The sequence below is a fragment of the Mobula hypostoma genome, chromosome 20 (genome assembly GCF_963921235.1).
Source record: "Mobula hypostoma chromosome 20, sMobHyp1.1, whole genome shotgun sequence".
Taxonomy (NCBI): domain Eukaryota; kingdom Metazoa; phylum Chordata; class Chondrichthyes; order Myliobatiformes; family Myliobatidae; genus Mobula; species Mobula hypostoma.
This window is the reverse complement of record NC_086116.1, coordinates 38,286,054-38,299,506: the sequence shown is the minus strand read 5'-3', so window position 1 is coordinate 38,299,506 and position 13,453 is coordinate 38,286,054. Positions and strand designations below refer to the sequence as shown.

Below are 13,453 nucleotides of genomic sequence, written 5' to 3'. Positions count from 1 at the left end.
GATGGACGTCTATTTGGAACAGAGACGAGGAGGAATTTCTTTTGTCAAGAGGGTGGTGAATCTGTGGAAGTTGTTGCCACAGGTGGCTGTTGTGGCCAGGTCACTGAGTGTATTTAAGGCGGAAGTTGATAAGATTCTTACTAGGTCAGGGCATGAAAGGTAATGGGGAGAAGGCAGGAGGATGAGGTTGAGAGGGAAATGCATCAGCTATGATCAAATGGTGGAGCAGACTCAATGGGCCAAATGGCCAATTCTGCTCCTAAGTCTTATGGTCTAAATATTTACACAATATGATTAATTCCAGCAGAATTCCATTGTGAAGAAAAGCACAATCACCTGTCAGAACAAACTTAACTTTTAGCTCAGTTCATACAGCATGAAAAATCAAGCCACTGAAACAAATTAATGCTCAGCAAAAAATATTAAACACAAGGAACAGAATAGGTAAAATCCTGTATGTCTCTTTATCCGGTGCTCATTCTTCTTCAACATTAATCTTGTTCACAATAAAAATCATGGAAAACTTCTTCAACACAAAGCAAAATTGTCCAGATCATTTATTTTACTTAACCTGAACCTCCACCTTCGCTTACACATTAACACTGGACATTAACATTGTGTGTGCTTCAGATCAATTTTGTGCAAAACTTTCATGATTAAATATTAGAAACATAGCAACCTATAGCACAATACATGCCTTTGGCCCACAATGCTGTGCCAAACATATTAAACAGCATTTGAATGACAATGCAACTGTGAAGTTTCATAACCATTGTTAGTGTATTAAGTGACCCTTCTACTATGAAATTTTCCATGAGACAAGGGGCAAAATTAGGCTACTTGGCCCTTCAAGTCTGCTCTGCTATTCCATCATGGCTGATATCCTTCCTTTTTCATCCTCATTCTCCTGCCCTCTCTCTGTAACCCTCTGACAGAAGTTGCTTTGTAGAACAGAATGATGCAAGCTAGCACACTGGTAGACTGACATTAATTGCTGCAACTTTTATCATGTGATCAAGATCACTGCAGTTCTTTCAAGATCAAGCTGGAAATTTATATTCTGCCTTCACTGGAATACCTGTTTTACTCTTAGATGGGCAACGGTCTAGAGTTCAAAAAGAATTTCCACAAAACAAGTTCTGAATTAAAAAGGAAACTATAAATTTTTGAGCTACACTTAAAATGCTGGAGGAACTCAGCAGGTCAGGCAGTACTCATGGAGGGGAACAGATACCTGAAGATTCAGGCCAAAACCTTTCATTGGGACTGGAAAGGAAGCCAGAATAAGTAGCTTGTACTCTTCCCTTTACCTATCTTCATAATCTTGCTCCAAATGACAGCACATCGTTCCTTAAATAAGGAGACCAAAACTTTATACAGTATTCAAGATGTTGTTTTATTAATTCCTCATACACTTATATTAAGAGTTCATCACTTTTATATTCCAACCTTCATTAAATTAAAGCCAGCACACATTAGCCTTTCTGATATCTCTTCGATCCATATGTGAGTGTTTTGCCTAAGGAGCTAGCTTTTAGCATGTATGAGGATACCCAAATCCTTTGCTTCTGTAGATTTCTGCAGCCTTTCACGATTTATGTAATAATCAATTGCAATAACAAAACTAAATTAAGAATCAGTTTTATCATTTCTTCCTTTAAAACAAACTCACATTTTCCTGCATTATATTTTATCACCTTTTTGCCCAATCACTTACCTTTTCACTATTCTTATACTTGTCCCAGCTTTTCAACATTTTTAACCATTTTCCCGTTCTTTCGATCTCAATTTGTTTTAGCTATAAATACAAGTCAACAACTCATTACAAAGCACTAAAAGTAGGTAAAACTTAACTGAATTATATACAGTGCCTTAAAAAAATATTCAGACTCCAACCCTTTGTTCACATAAATGAGTATTACAACCACGTATTTTGATTAATTTAACTGAGAATTTTTATTTGTGAATCACATGCTCCTTTTTTCACAGTAGACACCCCCTCAAAAAGGGGAAATTGTAAAACATGAAAAACTAAAAATTGAAAACCTGAACTATCAGTTCAAAAGTATTCCTCTCCTTTGCTCAGTACTTAGTGAACCAACTATTACAACTAATAGTCTTTTCGGATAAGTCTCTATTAACTTTGCACAATGTGATGGAGCAGGATTTGCCCATTCCCCCTTGCACAATTGCTCAAGCTGTGCCAGATTAGTTGGGGAATGGCAGTGGACAGCAATCTTGAGGTCTTGCTAGAGATGTTCGATCAGGTTAAGGTCAGGACTCTGACTGAGCCATTCAAAAAAAACAATTTTCTTCATTTGAAGCCACTCCATGGTTGCTCTGTTCTTTTGGTCATTGTCCTGCTGAAAGATCAACTTCATCCCCAGTTTAAGCTTTCTGGTAGAGGCTAGCAGGTTTTTATCTATGATCTCTCTGTATTTAGCAGCATTCATCTTCCCATCAATCCTGACCAGATTTCCAGTCCCCATAGCATGGAGCTACCTCCACCATACTTTACAGTAGGGATGGTATTACCAGGCTGAAGCACAGTATAAGATTTACACCATACATATCACTTTGTGTTGAGGCTAAAAAGTTCCACTTAAGTCACATTTGCCAAATTACCTTCGTTCATATCCTTGCAGTACCTTTTAGTTGATTATCTTGCGGTCTTTATGGGCAAGGATATGCTGTTTTATAGCCAGGCTTCTTTCTTGCCACTCATCCATAACTACCTTAGAGATTGTGGAGCCATGAACTGCATCTCCAGTTGCAGCAACTGACTTCAGCAGCTCACTCAGTGATTGTGTGTGTCACAGTAGTCTCTCTTACAAGTGCCATTCTTCTTCGGTGACTAAGTTTAAAGGGGTGGCCTGACCTAGTGTTGCCATGGTTTCATATTTTTTCCACTTTTTCCACAATGGATTCCAAGATATGTTCAGTACCTCTAAGGTGATCTTGTAGCCTTCCCCAGATTGGTGCTTCTCTATTATCATTTTGCCTGACTTGTCTTGAATGCTCTTTTGTCTTCATTTTAGTTTGGTCTGTTGAAAATCTATCATACTGTTAGACCTTACAGAGAGTGGGGGTGTTTATTCTTATGAATTAATTGAAAGCAGGTGATCCACCAATTTTCTACATCAAAAGCTGCGTGAATTGATAAGGTAATGGTATACTGCACCTGAGGAAAATTAGCGCAGTAATTACAAAGGGGATGAAAACTTTTACAGACTCACAATTTTGGTTGAATGTTTAGTAAATCGTTGAGAGGTTTTGGAATTGTTCTTTTGATTTGACCTAATGCACAATGTTTTGTAGATTAGCTCAAAAAATCCTACTTCAATATATATATGTTAGAAAATGAGACAGTAAAATGTGAAAATAGTTGTAAGGGTTGAATATATTTTCAAGGCAATGTATTTGTTGCATATTGCCACGAAGAAACAGCTAATACCACATTCAAGCACCTGTACAATTATTTAAGGATGGTTTCCAGCACAGCTACTGGGTCTAATAAAATATTATCCAAATACACTAAATTAAAAGGCTACTTTTCACAAGCTTTTGGTTTGTTGCATTGAACACAGGATTGCTAAAAATGTTATATTGAATTGAAGTCAATGGGTCCTGTAAATTTTAACTGATTTCACAATTCTGGATATTCACGTGTACCAATAAAAATGTTTCCTTAAGATGAACATGGCATCATGCTAGTCTTTGTTAGAGTGCTATTATCTTTCCATTCCAATGTAGCTAGAGAAAGCCTTTATTCATTCCTCACTTTACTCACCAACATGATCTTTTTTCTCAACCAGAAGTTGCCCAGACATTAAGAATAACTTGTATAAATTCACCCAGCCTGAGCTTACTTTAAGCAACTGTCAATAAAACACATGCGAATCTTTGTCAGCTATGGCTGTGATTATGTAGTGTTCTCTAAGAAACTTGCTCATTCTCCTTGGTCCAAAATCTCTGATATTATCCTGTTACCTACCAAATTTCACTTGCCAATCAATCCACTTTCTTTCCAGTCATACAATTACTGAATGTCCCCAAGTTATTTTTTTCTCTCTAGGTTTTAACATAATTTCTCTCTCTCCTCCTCATCCACTCCCCTTCAATTTTTCTCCACTCTTATTCACTCTGTCTGCCTACTGACATTTGTTTTTGAAGGATCACATTCTCGAAAATATTCCCAAAACTATTTCATATCTCAAATTCCTCTCTTCCTGAATGAGTTTATTTGAACTATGCAGATCAACTATGCGCTGGACTACTATAATATTTCACAAGAGCAGCACAACTATTGATAATCTTCTAAAATAAAAAAGGTATCTTGGAGACCACAAAGCAGAAAAGTCATTAATGTTTATAACCTGAAGTTATGGACCGTGCAACTGAATCTGCACAACTGTGAGACACTTCTGAAAAATAAGGAATGTACTAACTGTTGCAGGCTCCTTTAAAATAATTTAATGACTTAAGGGAATCTAATAAACAAGATGACATAATTAAATAACTTGTGATGACAACCACAAGAGATTCTGCAGAGCAACACACACAAAATGCCAGAGGCACTCAGCAGGTCAGGAAGCATCTATGGAAATGAATAAACAGTCAACATTTTGGGCCAAGACCCTTCATCAGCACCGGAAAGGAAAGGGAAACATCGCCAGGAAAAAAAAAGCTGGAGGGAGGGGAAGGGGGAAATAACTTTATGACAAACTCATGTTACTTAACATGAGGCATAAGCAGAATTATACTTGCCATTAGAAAATAATTTGCGCATCTCCTGACTATCCTGTCAATAATTTAGCAACCATTAGTACTCAAAATTATGAGCACCTACTACAGTAAAGTTATGAATATTCTGATAGTTCTCTGCTTCAGCTATCCAAGAGATTTAGTTACAGAAAAAGTTCCCAGACCACCTGATTTACTTGGGGTTGCCAAGGAGATGTGTTGATTCTACTTACTCTTTCTTCTAAAGCATCAGGCATTGGTAGCTCCTTCTCACTGTTTACAAAAAAAAACAATCATCAACAGAACACAATTTACTAGTGTGAACAAAAGCCAACTGCAAAATTTTAACCCCAATTAACACTTTAGAAGAATGTGATCTTTTATGCCAAGAGCAATTGGCAAAGGCTTGACTCATTGCAACAAGCATTATTTCCTCACAACACCTGAACAAAAGTCAGAGAGGTATTCCACAACTTATGAATGTTTGGTTACTGAATTTCTGCTATCTGGCATTGATTTTTTTGGGCTATGTGTCCTTGATTTACAGAGATTTTTTCATATAATAGCCATTCCAAGCTCCATTCTTAGTGCAATTTGTAGTACTTCCTCACATCTATTTGATATCTGTGTAACCTTCAAGACGACTTTCTTAGCAGTAGGTGAAGAAGGGAACTATCCAAAGGGTCCATCGACAAGCTCTAAGCTTAATTCCTCAACCACTCAGGTAAGTCGCAGAAAGAACCCTTGTCAACAATCAAGTTCTGATTAACCAATAGCACCATTATCCAAATAATAGTGACAACTTTGTCTCTCACCTCTTCCACCTCCATCTCAACATACAAAGCCACCAAAATAAGGCATGGTGGTAAGGAAATTCAAAATGCTATATATGGAGAATGATAGTCATTTCACAGAGAAAACTAGCTTTGTAAACCGCACATTCAAAGACTTAATAGTGTTAGGGTGATAATTAGTAAATCAAGGATTTTAGAATCTTTTTTTAAAACCTTGTGTGAAACCATCAACTAGAGCCAAGGAATGTGGGCATTACTGCATTTCACTGTATGGTTCAATAGACACGTGATAAGTAAATGAATGCAAAATCCGACATCTACGAGCAGGATCAGAACTTATTGCCTCTTGAACTGAGACTCCAAGTCATGTCAAGGAGCCAATAAGAGTCTATTGCATGGATGTAACCAGATTCACATTCAAGCCAGAGAGAGGAAAAATGGAAGATCACCTTCCTCCCAAATATATTGATGAACCAAATGAGTATTTTATATCAACTTCATGGCCACTAAATTCCTAGATATATAGAACTACTTGAAATGTCCAAAACACATCCCAGGCAGATGATAAGAAAAAGGTTCGGGTCAATAGGACCATAATGAAACTCTTCATTAAATATGATTTTGAAACAAAAAAAAAACCCATGATTTTAAAAAATGTGCAATGAAATCTGATAAGCATGTGATTTTTCAGAAAAGGTGAACAGAATCCAAGGGAAATATACTTTAGTTAGATATGTTCATTCCTTAAAAGGGATTTAATTTCTCTCAGAAATCAATTGAAATGAATGAAGCAGATTAATGGAAATACATTTGTAAGTTTTTACAATAGTTAAACACAATAGAAAATCTGTTCATTTGGAAATGTTGTGCATTATAATGGAATAAATCAATGACGACTAAGAATTCATGTTGGATTAGTGACCTCAACTGTAAATGAACCAGTATTCTGTGAGAAATTACTGAACTATATACTAAGCTCCTGAAAAATTAGAAAATTTCTCTGACAATGTACTTTCTTTTGTGCAAAAATTATAGTACGACATTAATCATCAAATGAAAAGCATACAGCTTGAAAAGAACTCCTGTGCCTTACTGTAGAAAGCCAAATCGATCAGTGATTTTATAAATATGGAAGTCTGCATCTTCCCATGGATCAATCTTTGCTCCTTCCCGTCCCTGAAATAAATAACAAACATGATCATCAATAAGGTACCTGGCACTTAAGGTGGCATTTAGTTCTAAAAGATGAGGGTTAAGGGGGAAGGGATTGCCAGAAAATAAAGGTCTTTTTAGTTTTCAAGTTTCCTCATAATTCAAAAGATAAACAAGACATAAATGTCAGAGGTTCAGTCATTGCATATGAACACAGCTGCCAAGAAAGAAAAATCATCCAGACTCTCCATTCCTTTTGTATTGTTCTAAAGCTTACATAGCTCCTGCAACTGTACTAGACTTTTAACTTGCAAAGTTGTCCAAAGAGCCTATTTTTCCCCTACTACACATCTTCCTCAGTTTTAATTATTTCGTCAGCCCGTTCCAACAGCTTCTGCCTTGGTCACATCCTTGGAAAATACTTTAAGCTGAGGTCAATGGCTCATTTGTCAGGGGAAAGATTTCCCCTCTTCTATCTTAACTCCTTAGAAGCCTAAGTGAAAATAATTGCTCCAATCTGTTCATAACTAGAACTAAACACACTGCTGACATGAGAGAATTCAGTTTTAATTAGTTTGACTGTTCATTCTCCATAAATCTGCTGACAGTCTTCATCCTTAAGGACCTAGAAAATATGATGCAGCATATTGACACCATGATTCCATCCTCCACAATATTCAATCCCTCACTATTGAGGAATGGACTTATCAAATCTTTCATTTTTAAAAAATTATTTATCAAAGTTCTCACTTTTGCCTTCAATGTTAATGAATTAGCTTTTCTCCATCAATTAAACCATACATTATCTTTCTCAACTACCCACTATGGGTACATCGTTCACAATTACTTTATGTATTTGCCCTAATTCTGAATTTCAAGTTAATTAAGTATTCCATAAAAAAATTAACCCACCAGCTTTGTTGGAATGAATTCTACGTATCTTATTTCCAAGGTTGCAGAGCTATTCTCTCGACTTACTAGCAAAGTAAGGAGCAGCACTGTAGCATAGCAGTTAGCATAATGCTTTACAGCATCAGTGATCAAGGTACAAATCCTGCCACCGTCTGTGAAGTTTGTACATTCTCATCGTGACCTCATTGGTTTCCTCTGGGTGCTCCAGTTTCCTCTCACATCCCAAAGACAATATGTTAGTAAGTTGTGTGCATGCTATGCTGGTACCGGAAGCACGGCTACACTTGCCTCCAGCACAATCCTCATACTGTGCTGGTTGTTGATGTGAAAAAAAAAACACATTTCACTGTATGTTTCCATGTACACGTGACAATGAAAATTAACTGCTTTATTAAAAAAATCTTTATTTTAACTAGTTATCTGGAGACAGATGCACTGCTCACCCCCCCCCCACCACCCCTGGAAGTGTTCATGTTTTATTTTTTGACATCATTGAATCACATTGGATTTAATTTAGCTTGTTTGACACTGATCAATGGAAAAAGACATTTTTGTGTCAAAGTGAAAGCAGATCTCTACAAAGTGATCTAAAATAATGACAAATATTAACACACAATTGATTATTCACCCCACACACACATAGACTTTATTGCTGTGCAGATGTAACTTTCTTTTATATAATCTATGGAAAGAATATGGCACAGGTGTAAATCTGCCTAGAGCAGACAGTCCTCAAAAACTGAGTGACCGTGCAAGGGGAGTAGTAAGGGAAATCACCAAGATTCCTATGACAACTCTGGAAGAGGTACAAGCTTCAGTGGCTGAGATGGGAGACACTGCACATACAACAACTGTTGCCCAGGTGCTTCACCAGTCACAGCTTTATAAGAGAGTGGCAAAGAGAAAGCCACTGCTGAAAAGAACTCACATGAAACCTCAGCTGGAACTTGCCAGAAGTCAGCTGGAAGCAAGTTCTGTGGTCTGATGAAACCAAGATTGAGCTTTTTGGGCATGAGACTAAATGCAATGATCGGCATATGCCAAACACCACATATCATCAAAAACACACCATCCTCACTGTGAAGCATGGTGGTGGCTGCATCATGCTGCGGGGTTGCTTCACTGCAGTAGGCCCTGGAAGGCTTGTGAAGGTAGAGAGTAAAATGAATGCAGCAAAATACAGGGGAAATCCTGGATGAAAACCTGATACAGCCTGCGAGAGAACTGTGACTTGGGAGAAGATTTGTTTTTCAGCAAGACAGTGACTCCGAGCATAAAGCCAAAGCTACACAGGAATAGCTTTAAAACAACAAAGTTAATGACCTGGAGTGGCCAAGTCAAAATCCAGACCTCAATCCAACTGAGAATTTGTGGCTGGACTTGAAAAGAGCTGTTCACTCACAATCCCTATGTAATCTGACCGAGTTTGAGCAGTTTTGTAAAGAATGGGGAAAATTGCAGTGTCCAGATGTGCAAAGCTGATACAGACCTATCCACACAAACTCAAGGCTGTAATCGCTGCCAAAGGTGCATCTGCTGAATACTGACTTGAAGGGGGTGAATACTTATGCAATCAATTATTTTGTCTTTTACATTTGTAATTAATTTAGATCACTTGTAGAGATTTGTTTTCACTTTGACAAGAAATAGTCTTTTTCTGTTGATCAGTGTCCAAAAAGCCAAATTAAATCCAACGTGATTCAATGTTGTTAAACAAGAAAACGTGAAAACTTGTGGGGGGAGTGAATACTTTTTATAGGCACTGTATACTGTATTGATCTGAATTTTGTCACTTTCCATATGAAATATTTATTTTTGATACATCATTCCCATTATCTATTCTTAGATTGCCTGTGTGTTACCACATTTTTTCTGTTTTCTCACATCAGTTACTTGTTCCACTTTATGTGCCAGAACTAAATTCAACCAGACTTCTTTCCTGTTCACTAGAAATTTATTGATCTAGGAACCAATCTCAAATGCATTTAAAAGGCAATTTACAATTGAGACAAAAGCATTATCTTCAGTCTGGTCAACGATCAGTTAAGAAAAATCAAAGTCATCACTTCGTTCCTGCACATCCCATTGGCCTGTCTGCAGCACTCCAGCTCTGCCTCATCATCACTCTGTTTTCTTGCCGTATTCTTCAATATCATTACCCATGCTCATTCCGTTTTGCTAGCGCTCTTAATATAGTATAATTACAATCCATCACTCTTTCCTTTCCTTCCTTTAATCCTTGACAAAATTATGGAACCAGGAATATTAAGTTCCCTTGTACAAATTTACACTACCTGCCAGTTATTCTTCCATATTTTACCTTCCTATCATATTTCTTCCATTTTTTGTATCTGTGCTTCTTAACTGATATTTTTTTCATTTATTGGGTTCAGGCCAAACTCAGAAAAACTGCAGGAGAAACCACCCATATGAGATGTCAGATTGGCAATTACTGTCCTAGCCTTGGCAAGTAATTACTGTGAATTTTGTAGATGGCACACAATGCAGCCATTATGTGTCAATGCTGTAGGAAATGAAAAGATGTTGGCAGTCCATTAAGTAGTTCTTAAGAGTACCAAACAAGAGTACTGTTTTCTCCTGAATGGATTTGAACTTCTTGAGTGTTGTTAGATCTGCAATCATCCTTGCAAGTGGAGATTATCCCACCATACTTAAAATGCGTCTTTGAGATGATGGAAAGCCTTTGAGTATCAGGAGATGAGTCATTCATTGCATAATATCCAGCCTGTGACTACATTTTATGCAGCTTATCCATTTAAGTTCCAGGGGAAATTCCCCAGGATATTGCTGGTGGAGAACTTTGGACTGGCAATGCTAGACAAGTTTGATAAGACAGGTTTGTTGGTTAGATCTCCCACTTTAGATGTCACAGGGCTAGGAATAACGTTAAGGGAGGTGGGCTGATTGTTCATTAGGCAACATTGTTATTGTTGGACAAGAATAACACACTGGTCAGATCAGGTAAAATAGTAGGATTCTGAAGTACTTTATTAAACAGATGGATTTGTAATGATTCTATTTCCCCAAATTTAGATGATTAAATTTAAATTTCACAGTTGCAATGATAGAATCCCAACATTGAATTATTTGCCCAGGCCACTGAATTACTTGTTCAATAATAACTGCTGCACCACCACTGCACTTCAGGAGTGGAAACACTACAAGTGGACTAAGTGATAAAATTGTCAGGTTAAATGGCTGACAGATTACTTTAGTTAAACAAATAAATCACCATTTGCTGTAAAAGCTCCTCCCACTTGCATGTGTATTCAATGAAGAAATACTGACAAATTTACCTGCATGGTCTAAACCTTCTGATGTCTTTCTCATGTTAGATGACAGAAGACTTCAGGCTACCACCTTTTTCTTGGTTTCTCCTTTTAATTTTCATTTTCTTCCTTTGTTTTGAGATTAATCACTTCTTCAGCCTTTCTGCTCTCCCTTTCTTCTAAGGCTGTATTTTATCTAATACAGTGTTCATTTAAGGTCAATCTTGTGTGCATATTTCAACAGCTTTATTAATTCTGGCATCGGTTGCTAGTCTCAAAACTTTACTTTTAGATTGATACAAATAGCCTTGTGTTACTCACAAAGCGAATGGTGCTATTTTGATTGAGAGTTACTCAGTTGCAGAATCAACTTTGGGACACCCAGAGAATATGAATTTTTTCCAAACTCAGCTATGAAAGTGATGACCAGCCCAATCCAATCACAGCTGCTCTGGATGGAGCTTAGTTACTTGCAGAAAGAAACAATTTGCTGGAGGAACACAATGGGTTAGAGCAGCATTTGTGGGAGGAAAGGAACTGTCATCTGAAATATGGTTTTGACCAGAACCATCAACAATTCCAGCATCAACCGTCTCTTGTGTTTCCATGAGCTATTTGCAGTTTTATTCCGCCCCCCCCCCCGCCCCCACAAACAAGACAATCATTAGCCTAGTGTGCAGGGTGTGTCTAGGCTGCAATGTCCACATGTAATGATGCTAGATGGATCCTCATGATCTGGATGGAATGCTGCACCAGATGGAAAGATCCCAGCTTATCCCATACATTTTGTTCGATTATACCCGTGATCCATGTCCGACTCATAGTTGGCTCCATCACAATTGAATGGGGTAGCCAAGCTTTGCATGGAACCACAGTCCCACTGCCCAGTATTTAACATTTGGCTGTCCAATTTAAACTGAGTAGTAGTTCAACTTGCTAGCTTTGTTCAGGCAGCTTCCTCGTCACCCAGCAAGCTCCAGATTGGATGGTGAGTCATGAATATTTCAGTTGGGTCTGCAAAGCCCCACAAACACAGTGACCAGGTAGCATGGCGTTAATGTTACTGTGCTTATATTGAAGAGATCTTTATTAACAATTTGGAAGAAATTGTTTGTAAAGATTTCTAGAATATTTACTAACAAGGAGGTTGATTAAATTAAATAATCCGCAATGGGTCATTTTAGTAATATTGAAAACGAAATCACCATTTACTGTAAAAGCCCATCCTGTTTACACTATGTTCAAAGAAAAAATTCTGACATGTTTACCTACATGATCCAAACTTTCCAATGAAATGCCAATCAAGTGCTTAGTTCAAATGAAATTTAAAATGGGAATCAATACTTGACTGATGAACAAGTCTCTTTTAAATATATTTCAGTTATTTAGTTTCACGTGAATGAAAGACTTCTTCAAATCTTATCTTGGGGAAATTAAACCAGAACCCTCTTCCAGAATTTAGCAAGAGACTTGCACATCAGCATTTAAATTGTAAACAAAGACATTTCCTGAATTAGTTCTAGTTTCATAGCTTGCTGTTAATGCCCTTTTATGGATTAATGAGATCACAGTAACTTGCAACATTCCTTTGAAGTGAAGTAAATTTATCAGATTTTTCTTTCTACTGGCGCAACAATCTTTCTGCATTAGATCACAAATAAAAAAAAGTTAATCACACCACAAAAGAAGTTAGCCCTGTCAGATACATAAAACAACAGTTTGCTTCACTATCTTGGTCTTTAAGCCACAGAATGTTAGCAAGTGTTAAAATTAAAAACATAGTTTGCTTAAACTGCTTACTCAATGCAGGGCATTGAATAAAGAAACCAATAGCAAAGACATTGACAACGGATGGCCAGCTGAGCAATCCCAAAACCAAAAGGATAATATTAACCTTTGGAATCTTCATACATTCAGTGGTTGATGCTGCTGGCCTCTGTTCCCTCTAAGCTGCACAGGTGTGCAGCTGCACAGTAACTGAAATGCTCCTGCACACATAGCAACGCACACAAAATGCTGGAGGAACTCAGCAGACCAGGCAGCATCTATGGAAAAAGTTCAGTCGACATTTTGGGCTGAGACCCTTCTTCAGGAATGGAGAAAAAAAGATGAGTAAGAAGGTGGGGAGAGGGGAGGAAGAAACACAAGGTGGTAGGTGAAACCAGGAGGTGGGGAGGAGGGAGGTACAGAGCTCGAAAATTGATTGGTGAAAGAGATACCAGGGATGGAGAATGGGGAATCTGATATGAGAAGACAGAAGGCCATGGAAGAAAGGGAAAGGGGAGGAGCACCAGAGGGAGGTGATGGGCAGGCAAGGAGATAAGGTGAGAGAGGGAAAAGGGAATGGGAAATGGTGAAGCTGGGGAGGGGGGGTGGAGGGGGCAGGGAGGAGAGTCACTACCAGGAGTTCCAGAAATTGAAGTTCATACCATCACTTTGGAGGCTACCCAGACAGAATAAGATGGTGCTCCTCCAACCATTTTGTGTGTGTTGCTTGGATTTCCAGCATCTGCAGATTTGCTTTTGCTTGTGCCCGCACACGTAGACTTTATTGCCATGCAG

At 37.9% G+C, this 13,453-nt stretch overlaps 1 protein-coding gene across 5 annotated transcripts in view; it reads right to left on the bottom strand.

The window, feature by feature from the left end:
• usp6nl (USP6 N-terminal like) overlaps positions 1-13,453 on the bottom strand; it is a 239,895-nt gene that overhangs the window by 74,093 nt on the left and 152,349 nt on the right. For all 5 annotated transcript variants that reach the window (XM_063072688.1, XM_063072690.1, XM_063072689.1 and 2 more), the window contains 3 exons: positions 6,631-6,713; positions 4,977-5,016; positions 1,718-1,798 (listed from right to left, as the gene is read on the bottom strand). In XM_063072688.1, coding sequence (XP_062928758.1) covers positions 1,718-1,798; positions 4,977-5,016; positions 6,631-6,713 — 204 coding nt within the window. The remainder of the gene's footprint in view (positions 1-1,717; positions 1,799-4,976; positions 5,017-6,630; positions 6,714-13,453) is intronic.